This window comes from Myotis nattereri, assembly GCF_964212035.1.
Source record: "Myotis nattereri genome assembly, chromosome: 2".
NCBI lineage: Eukaryota > Metazoa > Chordata > Mammalia > Chiroptera > Vespertilionidae > Myotis > Myotis nattereri.
The window spans coordinates 109,638,120-109,657,318 of record NC_138076.1 but is presented as its reverse complement, the minus strand read 5'-3'; the positions used below and the strand labels follow the sequence as shown (position 1 = coordinate 109,657,318).

The following is a 19,199-nucleotide window of genomic DNA, read 5'->3' as shown; positions in this document are numbered from 1 at the left end:
TATGTACCCTGACCGGGAATTGAACTGTGACCTCCTGGTTCATAGGTCGACACTCAACCATTGAGCCACACCAGCTGGGCATAAGCCAACTATTTTAGATGCATGTATTTCTCATAACAGGCTATTGGGTATTTTATTATAATATGTGGATCAGGAATCTAGTGACTCAGAGTAGTTAAATGATCCAAGATTAACTAGCTAGCAGGTCACTAAACTAAAATTTAAGATCTATTCCCTAGTCAGTTTAGTTCAATGGTTAGAGTCTCAGCCTGTGGACTGAAGGGTAGCAGGTTCAATTCCAGTCAAGGGCACGTACCTCAGGTATAGGCTTGATCCCTGGTCCTGGTTGGGGCTCATGTGGGAGGCAGCCAATTAATGTCTCTCTGTCTGTACCTATCTTTCACATTCTTCTGTATGAATATTATGTTATTATTTTTATTTAATGACCCCCTGCCCAGCTGGTGTTGCTCAGTGGTTGAGTGTTGACCTATGAACCAGGAGGTCATGGTTTGATTCTGGTCAGGGCGCATGCCCAGGTTTTCAGCTGGGTCCCCAATCAACGATTCTCTCTCATCATTGATGTTTCTCTCTCTTTCTCCTTCTCCCTTCCTCTCTGAAACCAATAAACATTTTTTTTTAAAAAGTGTGTAAAACATAAACACTGTTTAAAGAACAATTTAAAATCAAACAACTATGTAAGCCCACCTAGTTTAAAAAATAGAATGTTGCTCTAGCCGGTTTGGCTCAGTGGATAGAAGATAGGCCTGTGGACCAAAGGGTCCTGGGTTCCATTGAAGGTCAAGGGCACCTACCTTGGTTGCAGGCTCCTCACGCCTGGGGCTCCTGTAGGTGGCAACAATGGGTGTGTTTCTCTCAGGTTGATGTCTCTCTCAGTCTTTCCCTCTCTCTTCCACTCTCTCTAAAATCTATGGAAAAATATCCTCAGGGGAGGATTATCAACAGCAACAACAAAAAATAGAATGTCGCCAACACTACAGAAGTACCTCCTTTGCTCCTGTGATCACAACCCCCCCTTTTTTTCTCAGACGTAATTACCATTCTGCCTTTTGTGATAATTACTTCATTGCTTTATATATATATATATATATATAGTTTCATCACCTGGGAATACATTCTGAGCAATATAGTAGTGCCTGTTTTTGAATGTTATAAAAATAGATTCAAATAGTATATATTATTTTGTCTTCGGCTTGTCACACCATCATGATGCTTGTGGAAGTCTTGACACACACAGCTGCAGCTTCACGTAGCCATAGTTTGTTCATGGCCCCGAGTCATGCCTTGGAGGACGCCCAGGGCCGCTTTGTCAAGGACGCCGCACGCGCAGGCGGCGCCGCCGGGTTCGCGCTCGCACGCTCAGGGCGCCGGAGCCAGGGACGCCCCGCCCCGCCCCGCCCCGCCCCGCCCCGCCAGGTTCGCCGTAAAGCCTCGAGCTTCTCGCGAGACGCTTCATTCGCACGCTCGCTGCCGGGGTCGGAGGTCAGAGCGAGCCTCTCGGGGACCACTGGAGGAAGATGGCGGTGGAATCGCGCGTCACCCAGGAGGAAATTAAGAAGGAGCCGGAGAAGCCAATCGACCGGGAGAAGGTGAGGGGTCGGGATGAGGTGGCGGAGGGCTGGCGGGGCGCAGAGGGGGTCCCGCAGGCGGTCGGGATCCGCGCTGGCCGGCTTGCTTCAACCCTTGCCTTTCTTTCCTCCTGCCCGCAGACGTGCCCGCTGCTGCTGCGCGTCTTCACCACCAACAACGGGCGCCACCACCGCATGGACGAGTTCTCCCGCGGGAACGTGCCGTCCAGCGAGCTGCAGATCTACACCTGGTGAGCGGGCGGCGCGGGCGGCGGGCGCGGGGGGTCCGGTGGCTGGGGAAGCCGCCTCCACTGGGGCCTGCGGGCGCCGCGCTCACGCAGTGAGCATTTGGCCGCTGAGTGAAAGGATTGGCCCGCCTTGTAACGCTTCGGCGTTTAATTGTGAACCCTTTGCGTTGAAAAGAATTGTGGCGGTTCGTTACGAAAATAGTTTGTAGACTGTTAAGAAGCGGTAGGCGCCCTTAAGGGGCTCCTGGTCGAGTAAATGATGCTGAGGTAACAGGCTCATGGGAGCAGTGCTGTGCAGGGTGTCTGTTATCCTCGAAGAGCATTTTCACCTGAGGTAGCTGCCGTAGCATCCACAAGTAATCAGCAAAACCCGGTGATTGCTGATCTGAGGTTGAACGGAAAGGCTGCTGCCTTGTGTTACCTGCCCTGAATGTATATCCCATGTGTACCTCGAGTCTGGCCAGGCATGGCACATACTGCAGACTACGTGGAATTCCTTGGTTTGTTATCATAATGGCTTTTTAGTAACAGTAAAAGATACGATTATTTAAACTTTGTGTGTTGTGGTAACATTTGCCATTTAACTGCTTTGTTTTTTTTAAAATATATTTTTATTTCAGAGCGGAAGGGAGAGGGAGAGAGAGATAGAAACACCAATGATGAGAAGAATCATTGATGGGCTGCCTCCTGCACGCCCCCCACATGTGCCCTTGACCAGAGTGGCACCTACGACCTTTCAGTCTGCAGGCCGAAGCCCCATCCACTGAGCCAAATCTGCCAGAGCTTTATATATATTTTTTTGAAAAGAAGGTGTAGTAAGGAAGGAAGCTCAGTGGATGTATAGTAAGCTCAATCTAGTGAGTTTACTAGAGCAGATGAATACTAAATAAGATGTAAGGGTGAAAATGACCCTCTACTCCCAATCAAGAAAAAGGATTAGAAAAAATTCTGTCCTAAACTGTCCATCCTATCTAATAAAAGAGAAACATGGTAATTGGCGTACAACCGCTACCCTTCCCATTGGCTAATCAGGGCAATATGCAAATTAACTGTCAACCAAGATGGCAGCGGGCAGCCAGGCAGCTTGAAACTAACATGAGGCTTGCTTGCTTCAGTGACGGAGGACTCCAACGTTCCCCGCCTGCCACTGCAGGCCTCTGAGCTGCAAGCAACTATGTAACAAATGTAGAAGCTAAACAAAACCCCAGAAATCTGCCGGGCTTCAGCCAGCAGGATCGCAACATTGTAAGCAAAGGCCAGAAACCTACTTTCAGCAGCGGAGGCCTAAGAGCTGGAGCCAAGCCTCAAAGCTAAAGCTGGCCTAGAATTAAAAAAGAAAAAAAGGAGTGGTTGGGAGCTTCAGTTACCCCCAGCCTGAAAACAGCCCTCAGCTCCTCACCAAGACTGGCCAGGCACCACAGTGGGGACACCCACCCTGAAGGGTGTGTGACCAGCTGCAAACAGCCATCATCCCCTCACCCAGGCTGGCCAGGCACCCCAGTGGGGACCCCCACCATGAAGGATGTGTGACCAGCTGCAAACAGCCATCATCCCCTCACCCAGGCTGACCAGGCACCCCAGTGGGGACCCCCACCCTGATCCAGGACACCCTTCAGGGCAAACCAGCCGGCACCCACCCATGCACCAGGCCTCTACCCTATATAGTAAAAGGGTAATATGCCTCCCAGCACCGGGATCAGCGGAGCCGCGAGGCCTCCCAGCACCGGGATCAGTGTGACAGGGGGCAGCGCCCAAACCCCCTGATCGCCCTGTGGCTCTGTGTGACAGGGTGCGGCGCCCCAACCCCCCCCCCCCCCCCCCACGGGCCCTGCTCTGTGTGTGACAGGGTGCGGTGCCCCAACCCCCCCCCCCCCCCCCACGGGCCCTGCTCTGTGTGTGACAGGGTAGAGCCATAACCTCCCCATCGGCCCTGCCCTGAATGTGAGAGTGGCGGCACCCCAACCCCCTGATCAGCCCTGCTCTGTGCATGACGGGGCTGCACCCCAACCCCCTGATTGTCCCTGCTCTATGCATGACAGGGTACAGAGCCCCAACCCCCCTGATGGGCCCTGCTCTGTGAGTGACAGGGGGAAATGCCCCAACCCCCTGATTGGCTGTACTCTGTGCGTGACAGGGGGTGGCGCCACAAACTCCCCATCGACCCTGCCTTGAGTGTGACGGGATGGTGCCCCAACCCCCCAATCGGCCCTACCCTGAGCGTGACTGAGGGTGGAATCACAACCTCCCGATTGCCCTGCTCTGTGTATGAAGGGGGCGGCGCCCCAACTCCTTAATTGGCCCTGCTCTGAGCCTGACCAGGGGCTGCACCTAGGGATTGGGCCTGCCCTCTGCCACCCAGGAGCAGGCCTAAGCCAGCAGGTCGTTATCTCCCGAGGGGTCCCAGACTGCGAGAGGGCACAGGCCGGGCTGAGGGGCCCCCCTCCCCCCCGAGTGCACAAATTTTTGTGCACTGGGCCTCTAGTGAAATATAACCAAACAAGGAAAGACAACTCCTCCTATACCTCAAAATGGTGCCAAAAGACATTCTGAAAGAGCTCTACCCAGAAGCAGTAATGAGAGAGATTAGTTAACAAAGCTTGGGAATTCTCAATTTGTAGAAGTGGGCTGAAGAGCTGTAATGTAGGCAGCCCTGAGACAAATCAAGGAAAAAGGAGTGGAAATCAAGAGGAACCCAAGGCACTCTGTGGAGTTGGGGGAACAAGCCAGATGCCACAGAGGTGCTATCTCTCTTGTACTTGGGAGGTCATCAAACAGGTTATTGGAAGTGAATTACATAGGTCACTGTTTCAGGCTCAGCCAGAAAAATAGAACCAGTAGAAGCTCTATATTAAGAGATTTATTGCAAATTGGCTTACACCAAGCATGTCAAACAAGGCCTGCAGGCCACATGGGGCCCACAATGAATATTTTTGCAGCCCAGCCAATATAATGGTATGTAAGAAACATTTTAATAAAAATTTTGTAACTTAATTTTATAGTATCCTGTTACAACGTTCGCTAATGACTGATTACTATAATCATGTTGCATTCATTTCCCTTACATGCCTTATGCACAGGCGCACCATTTCTCTCCACTAATACTAGCAGTAAATATTTTAGCAGCCGATTGCCACGTCATTAGTTTTGTACTGACTTGTTTGGTGTGCGCAACAGGAAATATTTTGCTTTCGGAAAATAAGAAAAAAGGTTTATTTGCATTATGCTTATTAATTTGTGCAGTTATTCAGTGTCTGGTAAGTTAATGTTCAAGAAAAATTAATTTTTATTAAAATGTTTTATGATTTTGTTATAGTTTTCTTTTGTGGCCCAAATAAACTTAAACCTTGTTTATTTGGCCCGTGTTAACATTTGAGTTTGACATGCTTGGCTTACACAATTGTAGTGCCTGAGCACCTAAATCCTAATCTGGAAGGCAGGCTATCTGGAAGCTGGAACTCTCAAACATGTGAGAAAGCTGTGTTTGAAGCCTGATAAAACCCTCCTAACTGATTGAATCAGGTGTGCTCATATTATCTGGAATAATCGCTTTAAAGTATAACTGATGATAGACTTTAATCCCATATATAAAATACAAATCCTCCTTGACCTACCATGCGGTTATTGTAATGTCCCAATAAACCCATTCCCATCATAGTTGGAAATATAAATCAAAAATTTAATACATTTAATACAGCTACACTGTAAAGTATTGGTTGTTTAACCTTGTGATCGTGTCCTGTATGTCTGTACCTTACACAACACCTGAATTAGTGGGATTTTTTTGTTTTTAGGTGTTTGTTTTTTGTAATTTTTATTTGTTTGTTTTTTTTATTTTTTTCACATTCAATATTCTGTATTGGTTTCAGGTATACAACATAGTGGTTAGACAATCATATACTTTACAGAGTGGTCCCCCTGATATTTCAAGTACCCCCCCTTCCCGACCCGTACATAACTATTAAAATATTATTTTCTCCCCTTGACCTCTCCCCAGCCACTCCCTTCCCTCCCCCCCCCCCCCCCAGCACATGACCTCATTGTTCATTGGCTGAATTAGTGTTTGATTGAATAACTGGGAGCTTAAGTTCGCCAGATTGACATATAAAAGTGACCCTCACAGTTAACCAGCAAAGACTTCAGCCCCAAGGGAGCTCTTGCATTCTTCACCCCTATACTCAGCTTTATTTCGTTGCTTTAAAATTATTATTAGCCTGGCCGGCATAGCTCAGTGGTTGAGCATTGACCTATGAACCAGGAGGTCATGGTTCAATTCCCGGTCAGGGCACATGCGCGGGTTGGGGCTCAATCCCCAGTTGGAGGCATGCAGAAGGCAGCCAATGGATGATTCTCATCACTGATGTTTCCATCTCTCTCTCCCTTCCTTTCTGAAATCAATAAAATTATTATTATTTGTTAATCCTTACCCAAGGATTTTTACCCAAGGGTTTTTAGATAGAGAGGGAGAAAGGGAGGAAGGAAGAGAGAGAAAGAAACATCCATGTGAGAGAGACACAGCAATTGGTGTCTCCTTGCACTCACCCTGACCGGTGCTGGGATTGAATTAGCAAACCAGGTATGTGCCCTTGACAGGGAATTGAACTTGAGACCCTTTGGTGGGCGGACCAACACTAACCACTGAGTCAGGGCTATTTTTTGTGTCTTTTTTCTCTTTTTTTTAAAAAAATATATTTTATTAATTTTTTACAGAGAAGAAGGGAGAGGGATAGTTAGAAACATCCATGAGAAAGAAACATCAATCACCTGCCTCCAACACACCCCCTACTGGGGATGTGCCCCCAACCAAGGTACATGCCCTTGACTGGGATCGAACCTGGGACTGTTCAGTCCAGAGGCCGACGCTCTATCCACTGAGCCAAACTGGTAGGGCTTCCTTTTTTATGCTTGCTTTTTTTGTTTTGTACTCAAGCTTTAGACTAGTGGTCAGAAAGCAACACTTGGCACTCCTCCACCTATTGGTCTGGGAACATAGTCCTCAGCAGGTCGGAAGCTTGTGGAGGACTCACACTGTCAGAACTCATAAAAGGTGTGAGCGGAATTCCCAAAGTTCATTATGAGCAAGATGACAATATGGGAGATGTTTTTAGAAAAGAAGACGGAATCCTTTCTGGTACAGTTAAATATATATTGTGTACCAGGGAGTAATTGATTACAATAAACAGCATCAGAATATCGGGTTACCTCCAAGACATTAAAAAAAAACACTCTGGCTTCAGACTTCATGCCAACATTGGAGATCACTGGGGACAAAGTTAAAATAGGGTTGCAGAACAGAATTTGAACTATGACAAAGTAAAAATAAGCTACGAAAGTACAAGATGAGAGGAAGTAAACAGAATCTTTCTCTGATGTTTTACAATTCCTTCAATTTGAATTCAGTTTTTCTTCTATTAATTTCAAATTAAAGTAAACCTAATTTGTTAAAAAAAATATGTATAATATCTGATGAGCCCTGTATTAGTCAAGTATTATCAAGTATTAATACTTAATATTATCAAGTATTATAATATAGCATTGTGTGTATGTATAAAAAGATGCCTAGAGTGATGTTAATCTGGCTATTTCAGGTTGGTGAGATTTGGCATATAATTTATTGCATTCTTGCATATGGCTTTTCTTTCCCTATTTGTTTGTTTTTTTATTGATTTCAGAGAGAAAGGGAGAGAGATAGAAACATCAATGATGAGAGAGAATCACTGATCAGTTACCTCCTGCACAACCCACACTGAGGATTGAGCCCACAAGCCAGGCATGTGTCCTGACTGGGAATGGAACCGTGAACTCTGGGTTCATAGGTTGAGCCATGGCAACCCGGGATCCTTCCCGCTTCATTATTATTTTTTTAATTTATTTTCCCTTTATTGATTAAGATATTACAAATGTGACCTTATCCCCCCAATGTCCTCTCATCCCCCCAATCCTGCCCTCACCCTCACCCCCTGTTGTCCACATCCATCTCTCATTCTTATATGCATGCATACAAGTCCTTTGGTTGATCTCTCCCCCTCACCCCCACTCTCCCCTACTTTCCCTCTTGAGTTTTGAGCATCTGATTGATGCTTCTCAGTCTCTACATCTGTTTTTGTTCATCGGTTTATATTGTTCATTATAATCCACAAATGAGTGAGAGCATGTGATGTTTATCTTTCTCTGACTGACTTATTTCACTTAGCATAATGCTCTCCAGCTCCATCCATGCTGTTACAAATGGTAGGAGTTCCTTCCTTTTTACAGCTGCATAGTATTCCATTGTGTAGATGTATCACAGTTTTTAATCCATTCATCTGCTGATGGGCACTTAGGCTGATTACAAATCTTAGCTATGGTGAATTGTGCTGCTATGAACATAGGGATGCATATATCCTTTCTGATTGGTGTTTTCTGTTTTCTTGGGATATATTCCTAGAAGTGGGATCACTGGGTCAAATGCAAGTTCCATTTTTGGTTTTTTGAGGAAACTCCATACTGTTCTCCACAGTGGCTGCACCAGTTTGAAGTCCCACCAGCAGTGAACGAGGGTTCCTTTTTCTCAGCATCCTCGCCAGCATTTGTCATTTGTAGATTTGTTGATAGCCATTTTGACAGGTGTGAGATGATACCTCATTGTCGTTTTGATTTGCATCTCTCGGATGTTTAGTGACTTTGAGCATGTTTTCATATGTCTCTCAGCCTTCTGTATGTCCTCTTTCAAAAAGTGTCTATTTAGGTCCATTGCCCATTTTTTGATTGGATTGTTTACCTTCCTTTTGTTAAGTTGTATGAGTTCCCCGTAAATGTTGGAGATTAAACCTTTATCGGTGATAACATTGGCAAATATGTTCTCCCATGCAGTGGGTTTTCTTGTTGTTTTGTTGATGGTTTCTTTTGCTGTGCAGAAGCTTTTTATTTTGATATAGTCCCATTTGTTTATTTTCACTTTAGTTTCCATTGCCCTAGGAACTGTGTCAGTGAAGAAATTCCTTCGGCATATATCTGAGATTTTGCTGCCTGTGGATTCCTCTAATATTTTTATGGTTTCCCGTCTTTATCCATTTTGAGTTTATTTTTGTGTATGGTGTAAGTTGGTGGTCTAGTTTCATTTTTTTGCATGTGTTTGACAAAATTTCCCAGCACCATTCATTGAAGAGACTGTCTTAACTCCATTATATGTTCTTGCCTCCTTTGTCAAATATTAATTGAGGATAGTGGTTTGGGTCGATTTCTGGGTTGTCTGTTGTGTTCCATTGGTTTATATGTCTGTTCTTGTGCCAGTACCAGGCAGTTTTGAGAACAGTGGCTTTGTAATATAGCTTGATATCTGGTATTGAGATCCCTCCTATTTTGTTCTTCTTTCTCAGGATCGCAGCAGCCATTTGGGTTTGTTTTTTTTTTTTATTCCAGATGAATTTTTGGAGAGTTCTTTCTAAATCTGTGAAATATGCTGTGGTATTTTAATGGGGAGTTCATTGAATCTGTAGATTGCTTTGGGTAGTATGGACATTTTGATGATGTTGATTCTACCAATCCATGAACACGGTATGTTCTTCCATCTGTTTATGTCTTCCTCTATCTCTTTTTTTCAATGTCCTGTAGTTTTCTGTGTAGAGGTCTTTTACCTCCTTAGTTAAGTTTATTCCTAGGTATCTTAAATTTTTTTTGGTGCAATGGTAAATGGGATTATTTTTTTAAATTTCTCATTCTGTAAGTTCACTATTGGCATATAAAAATGCCATAGATTTCTTGGCTTTCATTTTGTATCCTGCTACATTGCCAAATTCATTTATTAGGTCTAATAATTTTTTGATGGAGTCTTTAGGGTTTTCTAAGTACGGTATCATGTCATTTGCGAATAATGACAGTTTTATTTCTTCTTTTTCAATTTGGATGCCTTTTATTTCTTCTTCTTGTCTGATCACTTTGGCTAGCACTTCTAGTACTGTGTGGAACAGGAGTATTTAAAGTGGGCATCCCTGTCTTGTTCCTGTTCTTAAGGGAAATGGTTTTAGTTTTTGCCCATTGAGTATGATGTTGGCTGTAGGTTTGTCATATAAGGCTTTTATTATATTGAGGTATGATCCCTCTATTCCCACTTTGCTGAGTGTTTTTATCAGAAAAGTGTGTTGAACTTTGTCAAATGCCTTTTCTGCATCAATTGATTATGTGATTTTTGTCTCTCAATTTATTTATGTGATGTGTCATGTTTATTGATTTACGGATATTATACCAGCCTTGCATTCCTGGAATAAATCCCACTTGGTCATGGTGTATGATCTTTCTAATGCAATGCTGGATCTGGTTTGCTAGAATTTTGTTGAGGATTTTAGCATCTGTGTTCATCAGGGATATTGGCCTGTATTTCTTTGTGGTGTCTTTATCTGGTTTTGGGATTAGGGTAATGCTGGCTTCATAGAAAGAGCTTGGAAGTGTGCCTTCCTCTTAAATTTTTTGGAATAGTCTGAGAAGGATTTGCTTTAGTTCTTTGAATGTTAGGTAAAACTCCCCTGTGAAGCCATTTGGTCCAGGGCTTTTGTTTGCTGGAAGCTTTTTGATTACTGTTTCAATTTCATCAGTAGTTATTGGCCTATTCAGGTTTTTTGATTCTTCCTGATTGAGTTTTGGAAGCTTGTATTTTTCTAGGAATGTGTCCATTTTGTCGAGGTTGTCCAGTTTGTTGGAGTAGAGTTGTTCATAGTATTTTTTGACAGTCCTTTTATATCAGTGGGGTCAGTTGTTATTTTACCTCTTTCATTTCTGATTTTGTTTTTTGGGTCCTCTCTCTTTGTTTCTTGGTGAGCCTGGTGAGAGGTTCATCAATCTTGTTAATCCTTTCAAAGAACCAGCTCTTGGTTTCATTTATCTTTTGTATTGTTTTTTTGGTCTCTATGTCATTTATTTCTGCTCTGATCTTTATTATTTCCTTCCTTCTGGATACTGTGGGCTTTTCTTGTTGCTCTCTTTCTAACTATTTGAGTTGTAGGGCTAGATCATTTATTACCAGTTTTTCTTGTTTTTTGAGGTAGGCCTGTAGAGCTATGAACTTCCCTCTCAGGACTGCTTTCATTGTGTCCCATAGATTTTGGATAGTTGTGTTTTCATTGTCATTTGTTTCCAGGATGCTTTTTATTTCTTCTTTGATCTCTCTGGTAACCCAGTCATTATTTAATAGCATGCTATTTAGCCACCAAGGGTTTGATTTTTTTCAGTGTTTATTGTAGTTGATTTCTAGTTTTATGCCATTGTGATATGAGAAGATGCTTGTTATGATTTCTATTCTCTTGAATTTGAAGAGGCTTTGCCTATGTCCTAATATATAGTCTATCTTTGAAAATGTCCCATGTGCACTGGAGAAGAATATATATTCTGTAGCTTTGGGGTGAAATATTCTGAAGATGTCGATTAAGTCCATCTGATCTAGGAGTCATTTAGGATTGCTGTTTCTTTGCTGATTTTTTGTTTAGAGGATTTATCCATTGGTGTCAGTGAGGTATTAAAGTCCCCTACTATGACTGTATTGCTATCGATCTCTCCCTTGATATCTTCCAGAAGTTGTTTTATGGATTTGGGTGCTTCTGTATTGGGTGCATATATGTTTACCAGAGTTATATCTTCTTGTTGAATTGCTCCCCTTAGTATTATGTAGTGGCCATCCTTATCTCTTGTTATGGCCTTTACTTTGAGGTCTATTTGTCAGCTATAAGTATCGCAACCCCAGCTTTTTTCTCATTTCCATTTGCCTGAAAAAGTTTTTTTCCATCTCTTCACTCTCAGTGTGTGTTCTGAGGTGGGTATCTTGCAGATAGCAAATATATGGGTCATGTTTTCTTATCCATTCAGCTACCCTGTGTCTTTTGATTGGAGCATTTAATCCATTTACATTTAATGTTATTATTGAAAAGTACTTGTTTATGGTCATTTTTATTCTTAATGTTTGTGTTTCTTCTTGTCTTTCTGTTTCTTCTTTTTACAGCAGTCCCTTTAGCATTTCTTGCATTGCTGGTTTGGTGGTAATGAACTCTCTTAGCCCTTTTTTGTCTGTGAAGCTCCTGATCCACCTTCAATTTTGAATGATAGCCTTGCTGGGTATAGTATTCTTGGATTCATTCCCTTGCTTTGCATCACTTTGTATATTTCATTCCATTCTCTTCTTGCCTAGTGTGTTTCTATTGAGAAGTCAGCTGATATTCTAATAGAGGAGATCCCTTGTAGGTAACTTTCTGTCTCTTTCTGGCAGCCTTTAGGATTCTTACTTTCTCGTTGGTGTTTGCCAATTTAATTATGATGTGTCTTGGTGTTGGTCTTTTGGGGTTCATCTTATTTGGCACTCTATGTGCTTCTTGGACTTGTGTAGTTTTTTTCTTGCCAGTATCAGGGAAGTTTTCTGTCATTATTTCTTCAGATAGGTTTTCTATTCCTTGTTTCTCCTCCTCTCCTTCTGGGACCCCTATTAAGCGAATGTTGTTTCGTTTTGCGTTGTCCCAAAGCTCCCTTAGGCTCTCCTCTTGCTTTTTAAGTTTTTTTTCCAGTTGCTCCTGTATTTGTGTGTTTTTTCTACCTTGTCTTCTAATTCGCTGATGCGGTCCTCAGCCTCTTCTAGTCTGCTGTTTAAGCCTTCCATTGTGTTCTTTATTGCAGCTATGTCGTTCTTCATTTCCTCTTGGTTCCTTTTCATGTTGGTGACATTCTCATTCAGCTCCTTATAATTCTCATTGAGTTGTGTGTATTTGTCATCCAGCTGTTTGAGCATCCTTATAACCATTACTCTGAATTCTTTCTCTGATAAGTTAGTTGCCTCAATTTTATTTAATTCCCTTTCTGGTGACTTCTCTTTTTCTTTCCTTTGTGGATTGCTTTTTTGTCTTCCCATGTTTTGCTGTAATGTTTTAATTGTAGCTCCGATTGCTTTGCTATCCAGTTTCTTTCGGGTATGGTGCTACTGGTGTGACCTCTCAGATCTCCTGGGCTTGGTAGTCTAGTGTAGCTCCCTACTTGAGCTATTTGGGTTCTTTTGATGTAGGCCTGTGAGCTGGAAAGGCGCACGTGAGGTGTCTAGAAGTCAGCAGCTTTGGAGGCGGTGTCCCAATTTTTGCTGTCTTGTGCCCTTGGTTGAAATCACGCGTGTCCATTGGGGACTCACAATGGCACCCAGGAGCTGTCTGTTGGGGTGGTGGGGTTCAGGAGGCCTGCGTTCTGGAAAGGCGTGACTGTGGTGTCCAGAGTTCTGTCGTTGTGGGGTGGGCAGACTCAGCTTTTGCTGCTGCCTCCGTGGTTGGATACACGCGATCCCAGCGGCAATTCACAGGGGCACCTGTGGTGTGTTTGCCTGCAGGGTGTACTGACACACACTGAAGGGCCCTGGCACTGAAGCCACTGGATTGCAGTGTCTGTGGGCAGGTATCCCAGTAGAGGGAATTCAGCGTTTCTACAGCCCAGCAGTGCACCCGTTTGTGTAAGTGCGTGTCGAGCAGGGCTCACAGTGGGACCCCAGGGCTGCCTGTGGAGCGGTGGTTTTGGGAGTCCTGCACGCTGGAAAAGCATGCAACTGTAGTGTCCAGAGTTCTGCAGCTGTGGCGTAGGGAAACTCGGTTTTTGCTGATGCACCTGTGGTGGATAGGTGTGCATTCCCGGTGCTGGTATACAGGAGCACCCGCAGTGAGTTTGCTAGCGCAGGTGCACCGAAGCACTCTGAAGGGCCCTGGCACGCTTAATCGAGGCCTTTGGGCAGGTATCCAGGATGGGTGAATTCAGAATTTCTACTGCCCAGGGGAGTGTGTCCCTATTTGTCCAAGATCGGACCCAGCGGAGGCTCACTGTGGCTTCCCAAAGTGCCCTGTGGATAGATGGGCTCAGGGGGAGTGAGCAACTGTGGCAGTGCCTTTGCCGGGCGCTGAGCTCTGACGCACTCTGAGAGACCCTGGCGCTGAAGGGCCCTGGCGCTTAAGTTGCACAGCTGGGTGTGTGTGGGCAGTTATTCAGGCAGAGGGAATTCAGAATTTCTACTGTGGGGCAGTGCGCCTGTGTCTGTACAAAATTACACCCAGCTGGGGCTCAGAGTGACTCCCAAGAGAAGTCTATGGAGTGGTGTGCCTCGGAGACCTGGCGCTGGAGACCGCGAATGCGATGTCGGAGGTCTGCCGCTGGGGTGGGGGTGGCTGCACTTACTGCTGTGGGCGTGGTGCTCCTTTGGAGGTGGAGATCCCAGGGTCTGCGAGTCTGCGGGTGGGCAGCAGGATTTTGGCTGGAGTGGCTGCTGGGTCGCAGGCAGTATCCCAGGCCTGTCTGGGTGGTGGTGCTGATGAGTTCCTAGAAGAGGCCACTCTCCCCTTTAAGATGGCGTGGGCTCCGTCCTTCCCCCTTTAAATAACATGTTTCAAATTGGGAAAGGCAGTCTTGCCCAGCTTCTCACCCTTTGCTGAGGCTGCAGAAAAGTGGCTTTGGGCCCAGAGTGTTTCCTTGCAAAGAGATAAGAGCCCTCACAAGCCCGTGCTGGCATATCTCTTTGGGAGTCTCTTTTCCTGTTCTGGATTTGATGTGTGTGCTTTGTTCTGCTTAAGCATCATATGGCACCTACCCAACCCCACTGCTGTATCCAGGAGCTTTCACCTGCAACACAAGAGGCATGCATACAGACCACCTCTCTGCATTGGCTGCAGGGTGAGACCTGCTGGCAGTGGGGGACCTGCATGCATTACTTATTGAAGTGGATCTTGCTTGTCTTTTAGTGCAGTGGTCGCCAACCTTTCGGACCTCATAGACTACCAGTGGTCCATGGACCACCGGTTGGCAGCTGCTGTTTTAGTGCACATAAAGTGTTGTTCATGTTTTCCTTGGCAACCTGCAAACCATGGAGTGGGGTGATCTGGGCTGCTGCTTCTGGTGGTGGATGTTGTTATGCTCTTTGCTGCCCTCTACAAAATGGGACTCCTCCCCAAAGTTGGAAACAGGTGTTGCTTGCTTGACATGTTTTATACAAAAAGAGAAACTTAAAAAAAAAACAAAAAAACGGAGACAGAGATTAATAGAAGTCAACATATAGAGTTAATTAATGAGAGGTTGAAATAATAAAAACAGTAATGGTGGGAATGGAGAGAAAAATAGATTTGACCTGTATTTAGGAGGTTAAACAATACAATAGAGATTTGAAGAATTAGTGCTTAGGTTTATGACCTGGGCAACGAAGTGGGTGATGGTAGTTTTGACGGTAATATGCGAGGAAGAGTATGTTTTGTGGGGAATTCTGTTTTGTTCTGTTTTGGGTATATGAAAGAATTGGCCACAGGGAGTGGACGATGATGTAGTCATCCTGGATGTTTTCACTCTCTGTGGTTAAAACCATGGTTTTATTTGAGTATGATGTAGTGTGGAGATTTGTAAATAGGTGCAAAGTTAAAACTAAGTGACCTGTTGGGCATTTGACTCCCTGCTTGATGATGTAGTTTAGAAATTTCTTTTTTTTAAAAAAAATATATTTTATTGATTTCAGAGAGGAAAGGAGAGGGAGAGAAAGAAACATCAAGGATGAGAATCATTGATCAACTGCCTCCTGCATGCCCCCTACTTGGTATTGAGCCTGCAGTCCAGGCATGTGCCCTTGACCGGAATTGAATCTGGGACCCTTCAGTTCGCAGGCCAACGCTCTATCACTGAGCCAAACCAGCTAGGGCTAGATTTCTTATTCTTAATCAGTGCCTGGTGTCCTTGAGTCATTTTATAGTGCCGTATTAGGCAAATGTTCCAAGTTCCAGGTCATCCATTTCATTTTCCCAGTTGTCATGAAAGAACACAATATAAAAATTTATATTGGTTTGTTACTACTTCCAAGATGCTTAATCTTTTAAAAGATTTTTTCCAGATTATGTCATATTAACTCAAAAGACAATATGAAGTTCTGTGTTTCAGATAAATATGTGCAGGGCAAGAATATACATTGTGAAAGGAGCCTGTGCTTTGTCAAAATTTTCCTGTTTCATCTGCTTCTGGGCTCCATCTATTGTAAAACTCACCATAAGATTCCTTCTTAGGAAAAACACTGCACATCTTCATGAAAATACTTTCCTGTCACATTCATTCCAATGTGCATTCCAATTCCAGAGATTCTAAAATTGGGAAAGTATGTGTCCTGGAAATAATGAAACAGTTATTTTAAGTGTTTGGATTAATTTGGAATACTTACCATTAAAGGGGTAAATCACTAGGCCAATAAGGTGATAGCATATATAATTCTGAAGCCTCTGTTAGCAATAACAGCCCGACTTTAATTCATCAAAATTTCAAATATTGAGGCTGGTAAGGGGACTATTTGGGGGACAAATAGTATTATTAGATGTTTTAAAATTAACTGAAGCATAAAACCATGACAGTTTCTGACATAAATCGCAATTCAGACACAATTAATTCTTTGTATGTCTATATCCTTGTTACATTATTGCTGATTAATGAAATATAATGTCTTTTTTAAAAAATTCAGGATGGATGCCACCTTGAAAGAACTGACTAGTTTAGTAAAAGAAGTCTACCCAGAAGCTAGAAAGAAGGGCACACACTTCAACTTTGCAATTGTTTTTACGGATATTAAAAGACCGGGTTATCGGTAGGTAACTTTATTTTTAGTTCCTATAATGTCTTTTCCCTTTTGCTATATTTTAACTGATGGGGGTAACTCTTTAGTGAATCTGATTAGTGGAAGGAATATCGATTTGTATTATCTTAATATCTGGTTTATTGTGCTGTAAGATGATGGAGCAGATCCAGTTCCATGTTCACTGTGTAGTATGTATGGAGCTGCATGGTTTGGGAACATTAACAGTTGGTTTCTTTCCTGCAGGGTGAAGGAGATTGGCAGCACCATGTCCGGGAGAAAGGGGACTGATGATTCCATGACCCTGCAGTCGCAGAAGTTTCAGATAGGAGATTATCTGGACATAGCGATCACCCCTCCGAATCGGGCACCACCTCCTTCAGGGCGCATGAGGCCATATTAAATTTTATTGACTATTTCTTGAGTTTATTTTCATTCAGTTATGTAAAACAAATTTATGCTTTTTCCTCCCCTTTTTATTGCCATTAAGCCTTTAAACTCTAAACAAATTGTAATGCATTTATTTAGGAGTTAGGTTTGGCTGTGCTATGGTATGAATAGTAATAGAAAGTCCATGTTTCAAGTCCTTCTATAAAATATGAAGTGCTCTTAGCATTCTATGTAAAACTGTTGTTAAATATACATGTGCAATCAACCTGAGTGTGAAAATTAATGGAGGCATGGGAACTGGGTTTGAGTATTTGGGGTTTGTGCTGAGTAGTGGAGAATAGTGAGCTTAATGTCAAGTGGGGCAGAACAAGAAAGCCATCTATACTAATAAAAGGGTAATATGCTAATTAGGGCAGACATCCATCCAGACAGCCACAGCGGCTACAAGGCCCTGGGCTCAGGCAGCCTTGAGCTCCAGTGGTTGTGAGGCCCGGGGCTCAGGCCTCACAGCTGCCATGGCCAGCGGTGGCAGCAGCAGCAGGGTGATGGGGGCAGCGCCTTCCCCTGATCATCCTGGTCGCCTCACACAGAGGAAGGCCAGACAGTGGCAGTAGGACATCCCCTGAGGGGACCGCCCCCCCATGCACGAATTTTCGTGCACCAGGTTTCTACTAGGATTATAATTAAACTAGAGGCCCGATGCACAAAATTCATGCAAGAGTAGGCCCTCCCCCAGATGCCAGCACCGGCTTCCCTCAGGCCGCCGGCAGGCACTCGGGATCTGGGCTTCCCTTGCAGCCCTGGTTTCATCCGGAAGGACATCCGGTCTAATTAGCATATTATGCTTTTATTATTATAGATAGATTGAGTTTGTGGCCTAGACAAGGGTGTGGAGTTAGAAAAAGGATCTCTGTGCCTGAGCATGGCAGCAGAGGCATTTTGGAAGTTTGAGCTGATGCAACTTGAAGAACCTTGTGATTGAAGAAATCAGCCTGCCTGAATCATGGCACAGTCAAAATACAACTCTTCAAAAAGCTAGAGAAGAGAATGGGTGCCACAGTGAGGGCTTTTATGTTTTAAAGATGGGGAGGACAGGAAGCAGGGTTAGAACTTAAGGTAAACCTTCCACCCTTATCCTGAAGAAAATCTGAAAATGGAAGAGGAATCAAGGCCAAGTGAGAAGTGCCAGGAATGAGGTCAAGTTGGGTAAGGGATATTCACACATCCTGCTAAATGCTTATAAGTGAAGACAGTCGTCTCCCCTTCTCTGTCGGGGATACTTTCCAAGATTCCCAGTGGATACCTAAAATACCAGAGAGTACTGAGCCCTATGTATACTGTCTTTTCCTATACATTCATACCTGTGATAAAGTTTAATTGGTAAACTAGGGAGAGTATGAGATTAATAACCATAACTACTAATAAATAGGACAGTTGTAACGTACTGTAATAAAGTTATGTGAATGTGGCATTATTAAGTAAAATACGGGTTACTTGAACCTAAGCACTATAATTGATAACTGAGAAATCAGCTGATACACTCGACAAATGTCAGCCATTATTTAACTTTTTTTTTTTTATTGATTTCAGAGAGGAAGGGAAAGAGATAGAAACATCATGATGAGAGAATCATTGATTGACTGCCTCCTGCATGCTCCCTACTGGGGATCAAGCTCACAACCTGGGGTTATGCCCTGACTGGGAAATGAATTGTGACCTCCTGGTTCATGTGTTGATGCTCTCTACCACTGAGCCACGTTGGCTAGGCAAAGGTCAGTCTTAAAATCTTGTCATGCTGTGGAATTGGCCTCTCTGCTGCAAAGTAAGTTAACAGGTAGCAAAGGTAAGCCTGGAACTAGATCCAGTGTCTTTTTTGTTGTTAATCCTCATCCAAGTATATTTTTCCATTGATTTCCAGAGAGTGGAAGGGGGGGAGAGAGACAGAAACATGAGAGAGACATCGATTGGTTGCTTCCCACACATGCCCTGACGGGCCAGGGATTGAGAGGTACATGCCCTTGACCAGACTTGAACCTGGGACTCTTCAGTCCGCAGGCCAATGCTCTATCCACTGTGCCAAACTAGCTAGGGCTCCAGTGCCTCTTATACATTAGTTTACCCCAAACCAACTTTTATATATATATATATTGATTTCAGAGAGGGAGAGAGAATTATTGATTGGCTGCCTCCCGCATGCCCCCCACTGGGGAACGAGTCCCAACCAGGAATCAAAACTGCAACCTCCTAGTTCATAGGTCAACACTCAACCACTGAGCCACACCAGCCAGGCCCCTTTGGAGTTTTGAGTTCCAGCACATCCATCCTATATAATAAAAGGCTAATTTGCAAATTGTTCCCACGGGCAGGAGTTTGACCAACCGTGAGTTAGATGTGCGCTGGCCA

General features: G+C 44.0%; 2 protein-coding genes across 2 annotated transcripts in view; one reads left to right on the top strand and one right to left on the bottom strand.

Annotated features, from left to right (window-relative positions):
- Positions 1 to 1,487: 1,487 nt before the first annotated feature.
- Positions 1,488 to 16,824, top strand: SAP18 (Sin3A associated protein 18). The gene is made up of 4 exons (XM_081083557.1): positions 1,488 to 1,607; positions 1,728 to 1,837; positions 16,296 to 16,418; positions 16,653 to 16,824. The coding sequence occupies exons 1-4, from the start codon at positions 1,536 to 1,538 to the stop codon at positions 16,807 to 16,809; spliced, it is 462 nt and encodes a 153-aa protein (XP_080939683.1). The 5' UTR covers positions 1,488 to 1,535; the 3' UTR covers positions 16,810 to 16,824.
- The window catches only part of SKA3 (spindle and kinetochore associated complex subunit 3), a gene marked incomplete at its 3' end in the record, with an annotated part of 47,771 nt that continues 44,417 nt past the window's right edge, over positions 15,846 to 19,199 (bottom strand). Inside the window, exon 9 of the mRNA XM_081083549.1 lies at positions 15,846 to 15,947. Coding sequence (XP_080939675.1) covers positions 15,846 to 15,947 — 102 coding nt within the window. The remainder of the gene's footprint in view (positions 15,948 to 19,199) is intronic.

Excerpts from the sequence above, each read along its gene's own strand:
- SAP18 (XM_081083557.1), top strand. The coding sequence starts at position 1,536 with ATGGCGGTGGAATCGCGCGTCACCCAGGAGGAAATTAAGAAGGAGCCG. Across the intron at positions 1,838-16,295 it reads GAGCTGCAGATCTACACCTG|GATGGATGCCACCTTGAAAG; the intron begins GTGAGCGGGCGG and ends TAAAAAATTCAG. Across the intron at positions 16,419-16,652 it reads ATTAAAAGACCGGGTTATCG|GGTGAAGGAGATTGGCAGCA; the intron begins GTAGGTAACTTT and ends TCTTTCCTGCAG.